Source organism: Tympanuchus pallidicinctus, unplaced genomic scaffold (assembly GCF_026119805.1).
Source record: "Tympanuchus pallidicinctus isolate F22 unplaced genomic scaffold, pur_lepc_1.0 scaffold11, whole genome shotgun sequence".
NCBI classification, from domain to species: domain Eukaryota; kingdom Metazoa; phylum Chordata; class Aves; order Galliformes; family Phasianidae; genus Tympanuchus; species Tympanuchus pallidicinctus.
The window spans coordinates 22,674,547-22,694,357 of record NW_026294627.1 but is presented as its reverse complement, the minus strand read 5'-3'; the positions used below and the strand labels follow the sequence as shown (position 1 = coordinate 22,694,357).

At 37.8% G+C, this 19,811-nt stretch overlaps 1 protein-coding gene across 1 annotated transcript in view; it reads right to left on the bottom strand.

Moving 5' to 3' along the window:
* LOC128074725 (complement C4-like) overlaps nucleotides 1-19,811 on the bottom strand; it is a 42,073-nt gene that overhangs the window by 11,082 nt on the left and 11,180 nt on the right. Inside the window, exons 10-32 of the mRNA XM_052670786.1 lie at nucleotides 19,169-19,284; nucleotides 18,286-18,453; nucleotides 17,363-17,560; nucleotides 15,003-15,194; nucleotides 13,633-13,782; nucleotides 13,116-13,242; nucleotides 12,691-12,762; nucleotides 12,094-12,300; nucleotides 11,436-11,547; nucleotides 11,132-11,202; nucleotides 10,399-10,538; nucleotides 9,348-9,560; nucleotides 8,352-8,403; nucleotides 7,783-7,863; nucleotides 6,559-6,762; nucleotides 5,627-5,702; nucleotides 5,049-5,205; nucleotides 3,247-3,345; nucleotides 2,754-2,922; nucleotides 1,832-1,998; nucleotides 1,240-1,398; nucleotides 597-656; nucleotides 37-130 (exon numbers count right to left, since the gene is read on the bottom strand). Of these exons, the coding sequence (XP_052526746.1) occupies nucleotides 37-130; nucleotides 597-656; nucleotides 1,240-1,398; nucleotides 1,832-1,998; nucleotides 2,754-2,922; nucleotides 3,247-3,345; nucleotides 5,049-5,205; nucleotides 5,627-5,702; nucleotides 6,559-6,762; nucleotides 7,783-7,863; nucleotides 8,352-8,403; nucleotides 9,348-9,560; nucleotides 10,399-10,538; nucleotides 11,132-11,202; nucleotides 11,436-11,547; nucleotides 12,094-12,300; nucleotides 12,691-12,762; nucleotides 13,116-13,242; nucleotides 13,633-13,782; nucleotides 15,003-15,194; nucleotides 17,363-17,560; nucleotides 18,286-18,453; nucleotides 19,169-19,284 (3,084 nt within the window). The remainder of the gene's footprint in view (nucleotides 1-36; nucleotides 131-596; nucleotides 657-1,239; nucleotides 1,399-1,831; nucleotides 1,999-2,753; nucleotides 2,923-3,246; nucleotides 3,346-5,048; nucleotides 5,206-5,626; nucleotides 5,703-6,558; nucleotides 6,763-7,782; nucleotides 7,864-8,351; nucleotides 8,404-9,347; nucleotides 9,561-10,398; nucleotides 10,539-11,131; nucleotides 11,203-11,435; nucleotides 11,548-12,093; nucleotides 12,301-12,690; nucleotides 12,763-13,115; nucleotides 13,243-13,632; nucleotides 13,783-15,002; nucleotides 15,195-17,362; nucleotides 17,561-18,285; nucleotides 18,454-19,168; nucleotides 19,285-19,811) is intronic.

The following is a 19,811-nucleotide window of genomic DNA, read 5'->3' as shown; positions in this document are numbered from 1 at the left end:
CGTGTTACCTTTGAGTTTCAACCACTTTTCACTTACCAGAATACTTAATCCTTCCTTCCACTTCCACTGTCAAAATCAGGTCATTACATGTATTGTTTTTCAGCTCAGGTGACCAGTACATTTTCAATATCTAAGACAAAAGCACAGACATCAAACTCATAAAAATATCATTTAAATGACATGTGATTTGCTCTTCCAGGGCTTTAGCAAATGTTGATGAGACTTGGAGCGTGGAGGGAAACACAAGTCTCTCAGAGGCACTAATTAGTCACAGAGAACTGCCCTGGGTAAAGCAGGAGAGGTCTGTGTGCAAACCTCGAATTCCCTGAGACCTCTGACACTATTCTCCATCCTCATCACAGAAGGATCTTTCCAACTCCCAACACTTCTTTGGATCGTTCTAATTAACACTTCATGGATTTCATGATGTTAAAAATAGGCAGTATTTCCTACCAGGGCAGTTTGCTTGCCATGAATTTTAGAAACTAGGTGGTAGGAATGGAAAGAATGAAGACATGGGAAATAGTGCCCCTTGGTGTTCAAAAAGGGAATGAAAGAAGTCCACCTGGAATCTGAATTTCCAATTTATGGCTTACACTCATTGTCCCGTTTCCTCTGCCTTGTACAGACACTTGTAGTTTTCTCCCAAGTTCGAACTGCAAGCAAAAGCAAAACAGTAAAAATTTAGTGTGTGCTCAGCATTTTATCTATTGCTTTCCTGTGATCAAAACAGTCTTCTGTGTCTTTCACCTCAGAAGATATGGGAAATCTATATTTAAGAAAGGGGTTATGAGACCCCACATCTAATGGGATTTTCAGTGTGCTGGGCTGGAACATCTTGTTCTGCTGTTCTGTGGCTCAGGAGACAAATTTTTCCTGAGTTCTTTATTCCCTCTATAGCCAGGATATGACATTTCCTCAGATCCCAACACTGTGAATATCAGAATATTCCCCTGCTCTCTTCTGCCTCATTCCTTAGCAAGACTTAGATTGTTCTCCTGGCTTCTCTCCACTGATGGAGAATGTTCACATGTTTTTGGAGGGGGGTGGAAGGACCTATAAACTCTGTTTCTAGGCGCATGTTGATTTATTTTTTTTCTTTAAAAAGATTATTTGGTTGTTTTTTACAGATTGGATTACTGAAAAATAAATGATAGCTTAACGTGAGAAAAGCTACCCAAGCAGTCCACTGCTTCTCCTGTTTGAGCAAAAAATACTGAACAAAGAATAATTGTGTACCTCCAGCTTCTTCTGAATCCCTTCGTTAGTATCAGTCAAAGTAATAGTGTAGTCCTCTCTCCTTCCAGGTGCTCCTATTCTTACAGTCAGGTTGGTGGGAATAGTATTCAGCGTCTTTATGCTGTATGCTGACATTGCTTCCAGGGCCACCACTGTGTCCTAGTTGAGACAAAAATGAAAAAAAAACCAAAACAGAACAACAACAACAACAAACAAAATAATGCCCCCAAATTATGCTAGATTATTTCAAGAGTACATATGGTTGATCAGTAATCTAAAGCTGTTCTTCAGTTCTATCTATTATGCTGATTTGAAGTTCTGTGTCTGTTCCCACCTGCATGTACTGTTCATTTTGTTTCTCCCTTCTTCCTTTGTCATTAAAATCCCCAAAACACTGCAGGCCCAACCTCTGGCTACCATAAATCTTCATAAAGGCTCATAAGGTTATTAAGGGACAGATTTTTTGGTGCTTCATGAACTGAAGAGATTTGAGATGAATTATTACTATGCTTTCACACTTGAATGATAAAGCCCTTATGGAACTACCATTTTTCTACCCCTTGAAATGCCATGCTGGCTGGTGGTCCGGTACCTGTGTAGAGCAGAATCCTCCACCATAATTCTTTCTTTCTGTCAGCCACGTAGCAATAGGCATTGCATACTCCATATCTTCCAAGAGCAGTGTTTGAAGCAAAGCATAGGCAGTGGTTTCTACTGAGATTGCATTGTTGCCATTTCCCCAGTAGCGCTGCTGGTTTGCTGAAAGAGTAACTCAGTCTAGAATGTCATTGGTAAAGATATTAGCCAGAAATGGCTGCTGTTTTACACAATAGATATTGCATGTCATAATACCAAGGAACTACAAAACACAAGTGCTGTCATGAAAGCAGGTGGTCATATAGGTGGTCACTGTCATACACCAACTCAACACTGACCCCAGCCATGCTCCAAAAGGGAAGAGGTGATGTCCACACGGAGCTGGAACTCCATGTGGACTAGTGTACTAGTGAGAAGCTCTGGAGGTGGGCAGGCGGGGAAAGATATCTTCCCTTTTACTCACCAATCCATTCTGTACTGCTCCCACATGGAGCTGCTTGTTCCCACTGTCTATTAATAATTACTTATTTTTCAACAACTTGTACTTTTTCTTTTTTTTTTCCTTTTTCTTTTTGGATACAATTTAGGGGTGTGGAAACTTTGGAAGCAGCAAGAGAAGAAGAAAATGTAGATTTCTATATTCCATGACTTTGTTCCATCTTCAGTAACAGACAGGACCGCAATGCAACATCCTCAATGCTAAACTGTTAATTTATATTGATTCCAATTACACAAATTACATATAATTTTAGCATTTATATATAATTATGTAATTGAATTAATTACATTGCACGTATACATTCACACTTTTATAAAAATTAAACGCCTTTCATTTATGTGAATTTGCTTTATTAGCATATCAGAGTGCTCAAAGCACTTTAACTACAAGTTGAATTTTTAAGAATAGTTACTAGTACCTGCATTAAAAACAGAACAGCTCCTTAATTTTTCTGTTGCACTCAGGGACTGAGAACTATCAGGCTCAACAAGCGTCAAAGCATAAGCAGCAACAACTGTAGAATAGCAGTCAGTATTTCCAGGAAGTTCATTATTCATGTAAACCACTGATCTTCTAACAGCTTCTGCCTGTGAAAACAGAATGGATTCATCTGAAAATATCATCCACACCTACTGTTCCTGCTGGTGGAAGCACTCAGAAATTAGAATACTCCCGTGTAGTAATTTTTTACACGTTTTTAATAACTGCTGTTTTGTGATTAAAGACATCAATGAGGGAGTGTGCAGTTCAAAATACTTTGCTGTACATTAGCTCACTGCAACTTTTCTTATCCATCACAGACTTGGTAAACAGAATATTACCTTCCCATCCACAGCACTTTAAAACAGTGGGGTGAACGTGCCACCGTGCAATAGCCTTCAAGCTTAAAGATAAAAAGTCAGGCATCCTACCACATTGGGTGATTCTTTGTAAGCCTGTAGAGTCTGCTGCAATGCTATAGTTACAAAGGCTGTCAATGCCAAATCTTCTCCCGCTGACTCAATGCCACCCTGGAAGATGAAACATGAAAATGTAAAGCCACGTGTACTTTCTTATGATTAAACTTAGAAAATAACTTTCCATGAAGACAAGGACCCCCCCTGTCAAATCCTTAAACAACAAAACATGTAATTTCACCCTTTAACTTTACTCAGTAATTCTTGTCCAGTAAAAGCGTATCTTCTTCTATGGTAAATTTAATTAGGCAACATTAAGAGACTGGGAATCCCACGTCCTTTATCTGGTAAAAAAAAATATCTAATTAACTCGCTTTTAAAAAATTTCCAGTTTTTGATTGGAGCAGTCCTGTCTTCAGTTCCCTAAAACTGTTTCACTTTCTCACCTACTGCTTATAAACTCAAGAGTTCTTTAAAATCCTGAGCTTTTTGCTTGTAAGGGATATATACAGCATTACCAGTTCATTTATCATTTTACTTCCTGATAAGCTATATACAGTATCTAGCTTTCTTGTTCCCTGAAGAGGTGCATGTTCATTCCTGTTCTTCTTTCTCGTTCTTTTGCTCATGCTCTTCTTTGACAACTGGATCATTATGACCCTTCTCTTTCACTCAACCTCAAATGCTTAGAGAAGCAGAGATTGTTTGCATAGAGAGATTGTAAGTCTCTGCACAACTGCAAGCAGTTTCTGAAGTAAATGTCAAATAGAAGATAAGTATCTCAATGCAGACAGGTTAAAAGCTCTTTGGCCAGTTTTTCAGCTGATTGGTTTTAACAGTAACTATACTGGCTTTGAGGGTAAAAGCTACTCAAGTGTTTTAAAAAATATTAACAAAATGGTTATTTTCCCTTGTAAGGCCCATGCAAAGGTAACTGCATTTTTGATGGATTTTGAAAGAGGCATTTTTATAACCCATGTGCATGGGAGTAAAAATTTTGTGTTTCTGGGTACTTACAGAAGATGTATAGGCTAATGTACACTCTTGAAAATTCTTATTAAATACTAGAATTTTTATTTTTACTTGGAGTGTTTGAATTCTGACACACTCAGAGAGGCTGTGGGGTCTTCATCTTTGGAGATTTCAGGACTCAGCAAGACATGGCCTTAAGCAACCTGATCTAATGAGTCCTATTCTGGGTGGATTTAGACTAGAAGAACTCTGGAGACCCCTTTGAGGTTGGATATTAGGAAAAATTTCATCTCAGTAAGAGTGGTAGAGTATTGGAACAGGCTTCCCAGGGTGGTGGTGGAGTCTCTGTCCTTGGAGGTTTTCCAGAAAACCTCTTTGATGTTGATGTCACACTGAGACACATGTTTTGGTGGGCATGGTGCGAGGCAGAGGGTTGGACTAGATGATATTAGTGGTCTTTTCCAACATTAATTATTCTGTGTCTCTATGATTCTACAAAATATAAGTTATTATTCTATCTACCTATGAAAATAAAAAGCATGAATTTTTACGAAGCACAAAGATCTCAGAGCTGATTCTCTAATTCCTCTTGAAATACAGGTAAACTGCAAAATCACTCAAGATAGGATGAAAAGGTAAAAGTGGTGACATACTAGTCATGTTTCTTTGGTGGATCTATTAGCAGATTCATTTTACATTACAGATTTTATACTTGTTACATTATAGATTTCTTTAAAAAATAAAAAAAAAGAATAATAAATTCTTGATACTCAGCAATTCGGGTTATTCCTTTTCCTTACCAGCCTTAAAGGTGCAACTAATTCTTCTTATTACTAATGACCCACCTGCATTTTTCTGTCCATTACCGGATGATGGTCATGGAATGAACCATCTGCCTGCTGTTGATTAAGCAAGTACAAAATCGAGTTCTGTATGTGACTGTCTTCCACACTAATGTATTCTTTGCACCTTGTGAGCACTTTAACAATGAATGCAGTTAACCTGCACAAAAGAAAATATTTAAAACTTGTGTTGACATATATTTATTGCAGAATATATTAATTAGAAATCAAGCATACTCCATCTCTGCATAGAATCATATTGAACACAGTGTGCTCACTGGAAGCTGGAGATTTCTTGTGCAACATTAGAACTGCAGTGACAATATGAATACTCTGTGGCAAACGCAAAATAATCAGGGGCTTTGTATAACTCTCTTTCGTAAAGGGCTAAAGATTAACATTCTTAGAAGACTGACTGTGCATGACGAAAGTACATAGGCAATACCATACTTACTAAACTTTGAAAATCATTCCCACCTTCCCCTTATCCTTCCCCCCTAAAAATTTTTGTATCAAATGGTAATAGTGGCATTTTAGGAGGCAAAAAAAGAACCAAAGCTGGTTATGAAAAATACATTTACCAAACACTACTGGGTGTTGATTTAAAAGCTCCATAGGAACCGTCATCCTTCTGAAATTCAAGAAGTCTTGTATAACCTGTATGAACAAGACAGCACAGAACTGCTTAGAATATATACATATTTCTTGATAATTTTCATATATCACTTTTATTAACATGGATGTGTTCAGCACTGTTAGTGGATTGGGTGCATGGAGGTTTTCATCAAGTATGAAATATTTGGGTCAGTAGACCTTCGACAAACAAAAAAAAGGCAAGGCTTTCAAGGTACTTTGTCTTGTTTGATTTAGTCAAGCCATGAAAACAACCCGAAAACTGTAGGTATGTATAGATACATACATAGTTAACAAGGCATTTTTTCCATGGTGAATGTTGGGAAACTTATTCCCCGTTATTGAAAACTTCTCAAGCTGTTGACTTCACGGTGCACAAAATCAAAAAATATCCAAAATATCATCTACCCATGTCAGGTTAAGTTTTAAAACTCATGAGTTTTGGTTTCTGATCTTGGTTGCTATTATCTTAACAACATCTGTATCATATCTGTATCACATTTGCATTAGCCTGAAATGATTCACATTCCACAACTGCCTTCTGCTGCTTATTTGATCTGAGTTGACGTTGATCAACTTAAATTTTACTTTCTGCTTCTAGATGAGGCAAGGAAGAGGATGGACTGTGAATGTCAGCACTCTGCAGTGTCAGACACAAGCAGTTAGCCACCCAAATCCTCCTCACAAGTTTCATTTCTCATATCTATCTGGAGGCTACCAATGGCATTACTGCTTGACTGTATCAAGACCATGCTCACTCCTTCAAGCAAGAAGCAATATTTAGTGTGGGGAAAATATGGGGAGATAACAAAGCCAGTGTTTGTTGGTTTCTGTATTTTGTTTTGTATTTTTTCTTTTTTCTTTTTTTTTTTCTATGTACCTTTTTCAATCATCTTAATGGCTTCATCCTTTCGTTCGGGATCAAATTTCTTCCACTGCTCACTGGCATCCAAGTACTCAATAGCATAGACCGTGGGAGCCATTTTCACCATTGTTTGCTCTGCACAGCCCGTGGGCACTTGAATAAGTTTCTCAGTTCCATTGAGACTCAGACAGTTTTCAACAGAATCACCCATAGGATTTCCTGTTGTAAAAGACATAATTTGTAAGACATATAGCATTTCAAACTGACTGGTGTAACATTAATAAATGTGATATTAAAAATATGTTGACATTCCAGCATGCCCTGATTGTACAGTTGCTTGATACTTCTCCCTGTTAAGCTATTTTCACTCATTTGTGACTTCATAAGGCTGAAGAAGAGCAGGGGTGAGCTACCAGGTCCTGGAGTAGCTGGAGGGAGAATGGTGGGACAGTAAGGTAACATGGAATAGAAAGAGTCCTGAGGTTGTTGAAAGTGGGGATGCAAAGAGAGGGGCAAAGACTGGTGCCTCAGGTTCTCGCTGGAAAGGTCTTGTCAAATCAGAACCGATCCTCTCACAGGGGGGGAAAATAGTCATGCTTTAATAATGTCAAACATGTTTGGCATTTTTTACCTTTACATTTACCATTTTCTCATTTGATGATTTTAGGCATCTCAGCACTTTAGAACAGGGATTTGAAATGCAAGCAAATAGCCTTTTCATCAAGGATGCATTATTGTACAATTCCTGGGATAACTTGCTTTTAACTTTGATGAGTATTTGCTCTGCTACTGCATATTTTTAAATTATGTATGCATGAGCATAAATCTGTAAAAAACATACGTATCTTCTCTTTAGAAAAACAGATATTTCTAGAACTTATGAATTAGAGTATGGTATACTCATTCCCAAACAATAAAGCTAACTTCTACAGGGCTGCATGCAGTGTGGAGTTACTACTGATGGGCAACTCCTCCCTTCTCTGACCTTAGTGTCCTTGGTTTGGGCACAGTAAGACCAAATTATTCTGTGCAGTACAAATGAGAAGGGGCAATGAGAATGAGGTAAGCTGCTGGATAATCTTGGGGCTCCTTTTTTTTAACAACCTGGGCATGCAAGAAAGACCATTTGGATCATGGCAGAAAACCTAGGAATGAATGAAGACTTGGTGCTCAGAAACTAACAGCAAAAGGGGCATGTCTGTTCTCCCCTCCAGAAAAATATTGATGAAAAATGTTTACCTTTCAGGCTAACAAACATGTGACTCTCAGAACCTGGTACCATGTCAGATGGTCTGCTGAAGTCCAGTGTATGGGATCTCACTGTAAATAAATAGGGTTCAACATCCAAACTCTTTAAGCACAAAAATATACTTCAATTTTAGAACATGCTTTTCATTAAATGTCTCACAGTTGATGACTATTACAGCAAACTGTTATTAGAATGTTAAATGGAAATGTATAAGAAAGATACTTATAATTCTTAAATTTAATTTTTAGTCAGTAATTTTTTTTTTTTTTTGCTTTTAATTTCAATTCTTTGTTGTTCTTTTTCTTACCCCCATTTATACTCACTGATTAATAAAATAGAAGCCTACTTAAAAGGAATGCTACTGTCAAAAAAAAAAAAAGGGTAATACAAATCAGTTATAAACATCTATACAAAAATTATTTTTTCCTGAGTCTTACTGCTATGTTTTGAATGAAGAATGTTTTTAACTTAAGAAGTATTTCACCGTATTCATAGCAGGCTTCACAATACCTATTCCTACTCAAGATCTCATCTATGTCTAACTCCAAGTGTAACTTACAGTCGCTATTAATGCAAATTGTCTGTTCTTCTCTTTGTAAAACACCTTCAGCCTGTACAAATGAAGAAAGAAAAGTAAAAACTTTTGCAATTTCACACCTGAAATTAAGTTGCATGAAATCCATGATCTTCACATCTGCCTCAGACCAGCAGGTGGCAGAAATAGGTTATTTTGGAGTGAAATTTCTTTCCAGATAAAAAAAAGAAGCGTGAAAACAGAATTGAAGTGTTCCAGTTGAAAAACTAATCATTTTTTACTGACTTTTTGTTATAACTGATACATTTCCTTTGAAGAAATTCTTTTAACTGAAGCCCAGAAAAAATGAAACTTCAAAGTTTGTTCTCAGCTTTGTGAACTGTGCAGGTAAATTCACAGGTGGACTCACGTTTATAAGCCTGTTTTCTATGAAATCCACCAATTTCTGAGTTCCTCATGTTGGTAAAACTCAAAGGTTTTTCCCTTCTGATTTCCACACGTCCCTTTCCAAAAGCCTGTCTTTTATAAAACTGTTTCTACAGACAATTTTAATGCTTTGGTGTAACACTGCCTCTGAGACAGTGTCAATCTCTAAAAAAGTTATGGTCTGTAACAAGAGTAGGTTTGCATCATCTCATTAATCATCTTTACGTACAAGTCTGCAATACTGACATTAATGGTGCAAATTTTCATACCCCTCAATACGCTACTTGGATGTTGTAATGAGTCTGGATGTTGTAATGAGTCTTTGTAATTGAGGTCAATTAGTTAGATATAAAATAATAGAGCTAAACTTCATGCTTAGGAAAGACTACTTCCTTCTCAAAACATCACTGGATGAGTATATTCAATCTTTACTTCATAAGAGAAAAGGACTTTTTATATACTTTTTATATACTTTTTATATTGATGAAGCAGGTGGAATTTAAAGATGAAGAGATGTGCACTGAAGGATGTTGTTGGTACATAATGGAGGAAAACGTATTAATGAAATGCCCACCATCGACTACCTATACTTACCACCACCTTGAGGTTCTTTCTAACACTATCGCTATGCCCAGTATTTGAGTCCAAAGCAGAAATAGTAATTGGAATTTCTCCCACAATAAGTGGAACAACTGAGAAATAGGCTGGCGTTGCTGAATTCCCCTTAGCCTCCAGTTTCAGCTGCACTGCCTTTCCTGTTGCTTCTGCAGTGCACAGCCCCTTCACTGCATCCAATTTCACTGTGACCTACGGGAAAAGGCAATGCCCACCATCAGTACTACTGATCATCACTGCAAAGGAAAATGGTCCAGCTCCACCAATTCTGAAATAAGAATGGGAAGTAAGAAACAGATCTAAAAGGAGATTGTTTAAGAAGAAAAGAGCAATACATATATCTGCAAGACAAAAAGGAATTTCCTATGCATATACTGGCTTATATAGCGACATTAATGTAGCAGGGTAGCTGTGGGGTGGCCTCAGTGAGCAGAGCCCATCACTGCCTCATGTCAGATCAGAGCCAGGTCCAAAAGGGACTGCCACTGCCAGAGCTGACCTATGAGCCATGATGGGTGTGCTCTACAAGAACGTATTTAAGGAAGGGATCAGTTTAGGGAGAATGGTATCCTATGGGAGGGACCCCACCCTGGCACAGCAGCAGAGTGGCCATGAAGGAGCAGCAGAGATAAAGAGCTTTGGAATGACTGCAGCCCTCATTCCTGTGTCACTGGGGGAAAGAAGGTAGAATAGGGTAGGCGGTAGAGAAGGTATAATTTACTTTTATTTCTCACTGCTCTACTCTGTTAGCAATAGACAATAAATTATATTAATTTCCCTACACTGAGTCGGTTCTGTACATGATGGCAAAGAATCTCCTTGTCCTTATCTTAATCCTGGAGCCCCTTTCTATTGCATTTTCTTACTCTTTTCCTTTGAGGAGGAGGAGTGAAGAGAGTGAGGTGGTAAAGTTTACTTGGCCTTCAGAGTGAAATCACCATAATGCTACATCTACAAAATGGGAAAACCATTTCACCAAGAAGTATCAAACACTGGCACGGGTTGCCCAGAAAGCCTGTGGTAATATTACCTGGAGATCATTGGGCAGATAGTTGTAAATCACTGCTTTAATTTCCAGTTGTTCGTGTCGTTTAACCGAGTATGGTAATCTCAAGGACACAAAAAAGTCTTTGAAAACATCAAAGTTGTGAGGATCAGCTATGCAAAATCCTGGGATAAGTAAAAAAAAAGAGTTGAGAATTACACACTTAAGATCAGTTGATGAAATTAGGTGTTTGGAATAACAGCCATAGCTCTTGACAGGTAAAATTTGGCAGAAGTATTTGTAGATTTTGTAAGTAAAATGTGGCCCAGCTTTCCTGCAGAGGCCATGTTTAAAACACAATGACCTTTCCTAGACTTTTGTAAATAAGCTCTATGACCACTATCTGGGTGCAGACAGTCAGAACTCACTCCCAGAAATATTAAATTATAAATCAGTATTATTGTCACTACATTTCTCATAGTCACAGGAAAGACAAATGTGACTGTTTTGAGATTTGGAAGACAAGGAGGCTGTTTTTGATTGTTCAGTCCACCCTCCATAGCTCACTTCACCTTGCTTTCAAAGATATGTATTTACTCCCCTAACTTCCAGTTAAGCTTAATATGGCATAAAAGAGAATAATCAAGCTACAAACACTTGGTTGTTTTTCAGTAGATTACCTCACTCTGTCAAGTTGACATTGCATCTCTGACATAAGAAATAAACATTCTCTATTCATTCTCACAAAATATACCCAATAGAATAATAATACTTTTACCTTTTTGGGGAGATATGCTTATTGCCTGAACTTCCCAGGTAGTTATAGAGTCAGGAGCAATGCTGGTTACACTAAGAAACACAAAACAAAATGCGTTACGATGGACATATGACGTGCAAATGTTGTTATGTGCCCAAGTTTGAGTATTATAAGGTAAAAAATATTCGCTCAGTTCTGAAGACTTGGAATATACTTGGAAGTATTCTAAATTCTTCTGCACTAGATAACATATAAAGCTGATATTTATACATACACATTATTGTTAAAACTTTGATGCATTCATCTAGTCAGGTAATTACAGTACCTATGGTTTCCAGGATTTTTCACTTCTTTGAATTGCCACCACCAGCTTTCAGGAAAATAACTGCGCAAATTGAGAGTCATTTCCTCAAAGATTTCTTCTTCCTTATCATAGTCTATAAAACAAAAGTGAGATTTCTCTTTTGAAGACTTCTCTTGCTGACCATACAATGTCTTGCAGAGCTTTAGTCAAAAAGAAGGTAGCACTGAAAAGCAGTCTAAATGAATTCATCTGGGTTTCATCTTACGCATTAAAAAAAGGGGGGAGGGGGGGAGAGAGAGATGCAATGACCAAAGATTCTTGTCATTGAGAAAAGATATTTTTTCTCTCTATGTTCAACAACGGTATGATGCCAACCGAGAAAAAATTCCCCTTAAGTAATGAGGGCAAAGTCTCTGAATATGATCATTTTCAATGTGAAGAGTTTTGGGTTTTTTTTGTGACATGGCTGTTGGATCAGAGAAAGAGACTTTGGGGAGAAGAAAGGAAGAAAGACAGAAATAAAATTGTTCCTAACTGAAGACAGCCCTTTAGAGATACTCAGGAGTTATAGTGATAGCACCACTGATGGAAATGCCACGAATGATTAAACAACCCTTAGCTTTCCTTTGCCCCTCTCTGAAGGGTAATTTTCTTTAGACAGTGGTATATCATTTTTTACTTCGTGCCAAGCTCACTGCTGTTCTCCTCTTCGCTGCCTCCTCCTTCCGGAGGGCTGTGGCACTTTCACAACAGGCCTTGAAAGCTTCTCTGCATTTGGGAGGGCCAGTCACTCTCGTTAACCTTTTCGAACAAGAATACTTCATGGCATTTAATTTCATTCCATCTTCACAGCATTTGCGTACATCAGCATCTTGATATTTGCTAGCTGCAACATAATTGAAGGCCATAATTAGAGGTGTGGAAACAGTAGGAAGCAGAAAGGTGTTGATTCCTGCTGTTATTTGCAGTTAAGATTAATTAACATTGCAATAGTCTACCTATAACCAGAAACCTGTGCTCCATCCTAAAATCAGACCACAGAATAGTACAGCAAAGAACATATCACATCACATCCAGTATAAGCTTTCTCTTTGGATTAAGAATGTGGCACATTGGAATTAAATATCATGGTATGAACATTCATGGCTCTACTCTCGTTTTTGAAGAAAGTCACTGAATCAAAAGTTCCGGTGACTTGGCAAGGAAATATCAAATATCACCTTGATATCAGCTATCCCCACTAGTCCTTTCATGCCACCCAGGTGAATGGACATACCAATTCCTAACATTTTCTTCCGGAAATCCAAAGATCTCTTCTCCCTTCTGGTAGCCTGGAGGCAGGTATACCCTGGAAAGGCAGAATAGAAGAGTTTGGTTTTGACATGACAATAATAGTCAAATAATTCATGTCAATCCTGGAAGAGCCTTACTAGGACACATCTCATTTACAGAAGACATATTGCTTTCAGTCCCAGCCAACTGTTGCCCTACTCCAAGTGAGCTGGTACCAGTGGACCAGCAGCCAACATCTGGGCTGTCTGAGCTGCCAGCACGCAGCAGAAGAACGGGAAAATAAAAATCCACAGGGACACCAGCTCTTACAACTGCATGATAAAATGTTTCTAATTTTTAAGCAATCAACTTCCCCAAGTGTAGATTGATTTGTATGAACATCTAAGGTAAAGGACAGGTTTCACTTACCTTCCCGAACATTGGATTGAATTGTGTCTGATAAAAAGGCAAGACCAACATCAGTAAAAACTTGAGCACTATCTGCACCACCGCCTGCGGAACATCCAAGATCATATGAATTCATTGCCTTAAATACCTGCCAAATAAAACACCATAGATTTCATGTTGTGTACATACTTGCAAGTTTATTATTACTATTATAATCACATTCTCATTGCCTTTAACTTGCAGAAACTTGGTATAAACTGTATGTGGAAACAAAGATTAAAGTTGAGGGATGTTTTGGTTGTGGAATAATTTCAATTAATTTTTTTTTTTTTTAATTTACAAAATTATCTGCTGTAACATGGGAATTGCCAAACTTCTCATTTAAATGCATCTTAAACTGCAAGAGCAAAAGCACTTTCAAGTTTAGCAAAGTTTGGATTAAGCATTTAACCATTAATTTCATTTTAATCCTCTCATTAGTCATGGAAAAATTTTCCTGGCTAGAAAGCATGATATTTTCTTTCTAAAGTTATCTTACTTTTTTGGATGTGAGTTTATTTTTCTTGTTCAGAATAAACACTGCTTTATCAACCACAGCTAAGGCAACAGTTCCCGCATGGTCCGTTTCAATCTGTAATTTGACGTTGTCGGTTGGTTCATATATCTCATGTTCTGTTCTCACTTTAATCTAAATAGAAAATATTGAAACAAAAATCATAGAATCATAGAATCATAGAATCACCAAAGTTGGAAAAGACCTAAAAGATCACCCAGTCCAACCGTTCACCTATTCCCAATAGCTCCTACTAAACCATGTCCCTTAACACAACATCCAGTCTTTCCTTGAAAGATGTCATATGTCATAAAATGTCATATTTGTTAATGAAATGCAGGCGCTCTCTGGGCAGACAGTACTGCGTCAGCAGCACGAGGCAGTGTTTCTGCTTGGGATCCTACCTTTTGGCAGATAACCACTACTGGGGCACTATGAGGAAGGTTAACAGATATATCTGGATGTTATCTTACAATGGGACATAAGCACCAATGTGAATTAAAAGTATGTGTAGGGAATTTGCTCCTTTTTTGTTATTTTCCAATGGAAACAGAAGTTATTTTGAATTGTTGACACTTCAGTAATTCTGTTTCATGCTACTGTAAAAAATGTTCATAGAAACTTAGAATGGTCTGGGTTGAAAAGAACCTCAAAGATCATCTCATTTCAATCCTCCTGCCATGGGCAGGGTTGCCAACCACCAGACCAGGCTGCCCAGAGCCACATCCAGCCTGGCCTTGAATGCCTGCAGGGATGGGGCATCCACAGCCTCTCTGGGTTCTTTTATTTTTCCTTTATAGTGTCAAAAAGACGAAGATAAAAGGTGAAAAAAGTCTTAGAGAAACCTCAATTTTATCCACATTTCATTTTCTAATGGAAGGAAATGAAAAAATTGTATTTTTGAAACGTTACAAAAGCTTCAAAAGGAATAAAAACATTAAAAATTGCATTAAATTTCTTTTTTTTTTCCCCCCAGTAAATTCACTCTACTTTCATTCAATGAACATCACTGCAGGAAGAAAGAGTTCTCAAGAGATCCTGCCACTCAGGAGTCCTGCTAGTATTTTGCTGTATTTTTCTATTATCTAGGCCAGGGATTTACCTTTATGAAATTATGTTTTTCATCTCTTCAAGGCATAACCTGTCCTATAGAAAAAGACTATCTGTGACATCATTCCTGGGAGTGTTCACCAGCTGCACCTTTTATCAAGAATCACGATGATTCCCTCTTTAAATAAAAAAGAAAATGTCCACCATGCCTTTCATATTTCAACCCCAGGTCTGTACTCTCTGCTGATAATATTTTTGTTATTATTTTGGAATGCAAAATCAGAAGCTACTTGCTCTGAATTTACCTTTCCTTCACAGACATCCATAACATCTACCCATACAGAATCAGCAACAATCTCTTGACGGCCCTGGTTTGCAATGAAGTAGTAAGCTAAGAAGCGAAAAGCAGGCACCATCTTCTGAGTGATTTTGAGATTTATTACTTTGTTTGAGGAGGACACCCTTCCCAACAGCTCAGCTTGTCCCTTTGCTATAACCTATAGAAAGAAACATAAGAGAGATCAAGCATCGTGAATATGCAACACACATTACATTGTGTAATTTTATAATCTATATGCATTATCTGTTATATATATTAGACATATGATGTATATTATGTATATACATTATATATCTGCATATATATCATTTTATGAGGCCATTTTTGTTTGAACTTTATTCTGTAATGGCATCTAACAGTTTTAATTCTCCAACAGTATTCTGGCTGAGACCAGCACAGAGCCTCTAGGAGAACAGTCTCTGCTGCATGGGTCCTGTGGCCCAGATCTAAATATGTCTCTCTCTCTCCACTTGGTCTTACTGCTTGAAAAGGGGCTCAGAGATGGCATTCTTCTGTGTTCTGCAATAACAGGTCATCACCCTCAGGAAGATATCAACTGTATTTATCTACCATCTGTATTGAATATTTCAGATAATGTGGAGGAATTGGAAAGAGAGGTTTTAACTACCCAAGTATTATTCAGTGTAAAGGATCACAGCCTGGCCCTTAAATGATTTCTGCCCATCTTGTACTATTTTATCATTTTCTTCCTATTTTCATGAGTAGTCAGCAAATAAAACACAGGCAGCTTTCCTAAATGCAGAAGGAGTGGGCTTGAGGAAGAAACAAAACTATGTTGTAACCTCATCCGAAATCCTCACAGTCTTCATTTAAGGACCAAAATTTGAGAAAAAGCCTCATTACTCTGGCAGTGCCCCCATCACCCCGCCTGCCCAGCCCTACTCCTTCCCAGAAATGAGCAGCAGCAATGTCAATGCTGTGATCAGCCCTGTGATTAAAACAACCTCTCTCTAAACCCAAATTTAACTCCCTGGGATGCAATTATTCCAATATATAAGGGTCCAATTAAAAGTAAATGCAAACTGCTGTTGTGCTGCTTATCAGCCTGGGGAATTTAAGCTGCCAATGGAAATTATGAGAAGAGAGATAAAGAAACTTAAACACAGTTCACATGCAACAGATTTGCTCCTGGAATGTATCTGTGAATGCTTTTGTCCCCTTAAGCAGAATAAATACTTTGTGTGCCTGGTCCTGGCTGAACAGGATTTTTTCCTGGCTTTTTCATCTGCAGAACTGATCTTTTGTTCCAGTTTCAAGATGCTATTTAGCACCATAATAGCTAATGCCTTCAACAGCCCTTCATCTTCTTTTGGAGAGAGCTGTGAGTTGCCCATTAACTGACATCAGCTGCAAGTAATATGGCAATTTCAGAATCATGTATTATTCATGTAATAAGCAATAGATATCCTCAAAAGACATTTTCAGAGATATTCAAGGTCCCCTAGAATGTGACTGTGTTTTCTGTTTCTAGGGGGTAGAAACTTTAATTTATATAAATGATCTGCACACAGCATGGTAGACATTTTTGTAATGTCTGAAGAAAAGATATCTATAAGAATTATATCAATAAAAAATAGTAGGCTTATTACAAGAACAGAGCTCAGATTGGATGGAGAGGCTCTCAATTTAGTATTTTTAATATATATATCTACATTACTATGTAAATGTTGTACACATGCACCTATTTGCTTTAGACTATTAGTAACTACAGACCAAAATTTATAACCATGTCTTCTTACTCAGAAGAAAAAAAAAAAAAAGAGATTACAAAGTTGTGTATATTATGTCCAAAGATAAATAAAAATGTATGTAAATAACGAAGTCGCAGAAATATTTTTGGAAGGCACTTGTGGAAATCTCTAGTTTAACTGTCTACTCAAAGATAGGTTATCATTGGCATAAGCGGTCAGATACGATGTTCTCTAGGTGAGTATTGAGTGCTTCTGAGAGTGTCAATTCCCTGAAATGTCCAGGAAAATTCTTCCAGTGTTGTATTCATCATTAGTGAAAAGATTTTTCCAAAATGAATCTTTCAAGCTACAATGTGGACTTTGTGCCTTAATATATTACATGGTACCACCTAGGAAAGTTTGTTTCTGTTATGCCTGTAATCTCTCTTCAAGGAATTTGAAGTAGTAACTCATTCATGCTCTTCCCCATACTGCACAAGCCCACTTCCCTCAACCTCTCTTGGTAGGCTTGGTGTGCGAGGACACTGATCACCTTGTCTGTCCTAGATGGACAGTATAGTTTTTCTTGTATAGTATCTAGAAGAGATTACTGATATGCCACTATTCTGTTTACCATATAATAGAAGTAGTCAATCGTCCCACTGCCAGACTGATGGATGGCATTTAAGATGACTCGTAAAGTATCTCCAGGTGCCAAAACAGTATGTGGGATGCTGATGCTAAGGTAGTCACGGGTAGCAGACTGGTATCTTTCAGCTCTGATTCTGGTTTCAGGTGATTCTAACCTTTCTTTTCCCTCTTCAGCCTTTACCTGTCAGGGGAGGAAAGGACAGAGTGAGTAAAGTGTCCCTCAAGAGACAATATGCAGTGTCACTCTATTCACATCATGCCAGGTTACTCTGAAAATGCTGAGAAATGAGATGAGGTCCCACAGAGACCACGTTAGCAGAACATGGCATCAAAAGACCAAGGTTTTCCATCACTTTTTCTCCAACCTTATTTTGTCTCTTGCTGTATTGTGATTGATATTTTCCAGGTATGGCTTTTTCTGAATCAGAATAAATATCTTAAAATCACACAGTGGTAATTCAATGCCTTTTTTTCTGTTTTTATACTGTGAATATAATCACACCCTCTGAGCATCAGGTATAAATACAGATCTAGTCTGTATTGCACCTGATATTTTTCTATGCCCTCTTTTCGTTGTTTGCTGTCACTTCTCATGGTGATATTCCTTACAGACCTATTCATATTCCCCATATCAAGAAAATACAAGTTGGAACCATACAAAAAAAGGTCACCAGCCATGCACACTCTCAAAGCTCTGAAGTACAAGAGTAAGTCATTCATTTCAACTAGATATCCCTCAAACCCTGGTCTGTCTGATATCTCATACAACCTTGATAAAGTTGCGAATATGGTATAAGAATTCATCTTTCGTAATGAAAACAAAACAGCTTCACAGACATTTGCAATTGTTTCAAGAGCTCTTCTTAACAGAGTGCTTTTGAACATGAATGTCTGGGTTTTCCTTACCACTACTTGAAGAGTCTGGGCATCTGCAGGGATGTCAAATGTGAGGGGGATTAGGCCATCATTATTAGAAAGTGCAGTCTTCTTCATGGAGGACTTTCCAGGTATGGTGACAGTAGCAGTGACAGGCAAGGAGGCAGCAGGAGAGCCATCAACCAAAGTGACAGAGGCCTATTTGAAAAAAAATCTTTGTCTGTTACTTCAAAGAAACTTTTGGTTTTAAAAATGCCCACAAAGAAGAAGCAAATATATATTAATTTTTATAAATTAAAAGGAAATATTAAACTGTATACATAGGCATTTATAGATATATAGGGAAAAGGATAGCAATTGACTCAGTCTGGACTCAGCTAAGATTAAAATCGATGAACAAAAATTAACAGCTGCCCCAGATCTTTATTTAGCATCAGATCCCAGAGATATTTGTCTTCAACTGTTTTTAGATGAATTTCTAACCTCGACAGCTTGTAGAAAAATTTGAAGGAAAACTTGCCAGGTTTTAAAACTCACTAACTTAAATAAAATAAAATAAAATAAAAGTCAATATTCTGTATTTCAGTTTTTGTAATTTTAATTTGATACAGGATTAAACTGATACAACATGATTCTTTTAACCTTTCTGTATGGAAGTGAAGAAGAGTCTGCTACAGGCTTTATGAAACCTTGTAATGCTACAGTGCACAGATGAGTTCCAAAACAGAAGCAACATTTTCTGATTTTATTTCTCTGCTCAAGCTGAAGACAAACCAGAAACACCAACAGTAGCTCCATGTTGGGCCTGTTCCTGAAGGTCTCTTCTACAAAATTCCCCTTGGATCAGATAAGAATTTTACAAACCAATATAAACCTATTTCTATGGAGGCAGAGATTGCTAAATACTGCATACCACAACAGAGAAGGGGGCTCCAGGCACAAAGTACTTTTTGGTGTTAGACAGATCAACAACATAAGGAGATTTCACAAACTTCACATTGCTGAGTTCCTCTTCCCTCATCTCTCCACCTGTTGATATCAAACAATACACATTGCCATGAGAGTAATATCTATTTACTTACCTATTACCATAGCATCTGTGGTTTTCCATTTTCACTGCACTATAATCGTTGTACATAAAGATAACTGTAACGTGATTCCTCCCTACAGAGCTTCAGTTGAGTTGAGTACAGGAGGACTGGGAGCATAACTATAGATGGGCCATCCCAATGGCAGTTCTTTGTGTCCAGTGTTCCAACTGTTTGGCACCAGCAAATGTGTGCTCTTGGGAGCTTGGAAACTGAGAGCTGTGAAGTGCTCTATTATGCTTCCTCCAGCTACTTCCTCCAGCTACAACTACTATGCCTCTACTCCAGCTACTCCAGCATGGCTTGATTAATACAAAGTGTGTTTAGAGACATAATTTCCTTAGTCCTTATTTTCTACTTTAAACACTGAAAGGTGGAAGTGTGCCAGTAAAGTTCAACAGCCTTGCTCTGCTACGCATGTATGAAACACTAAGCCCAGCAAATATGCAAGTGTGGATAGAACCTGTG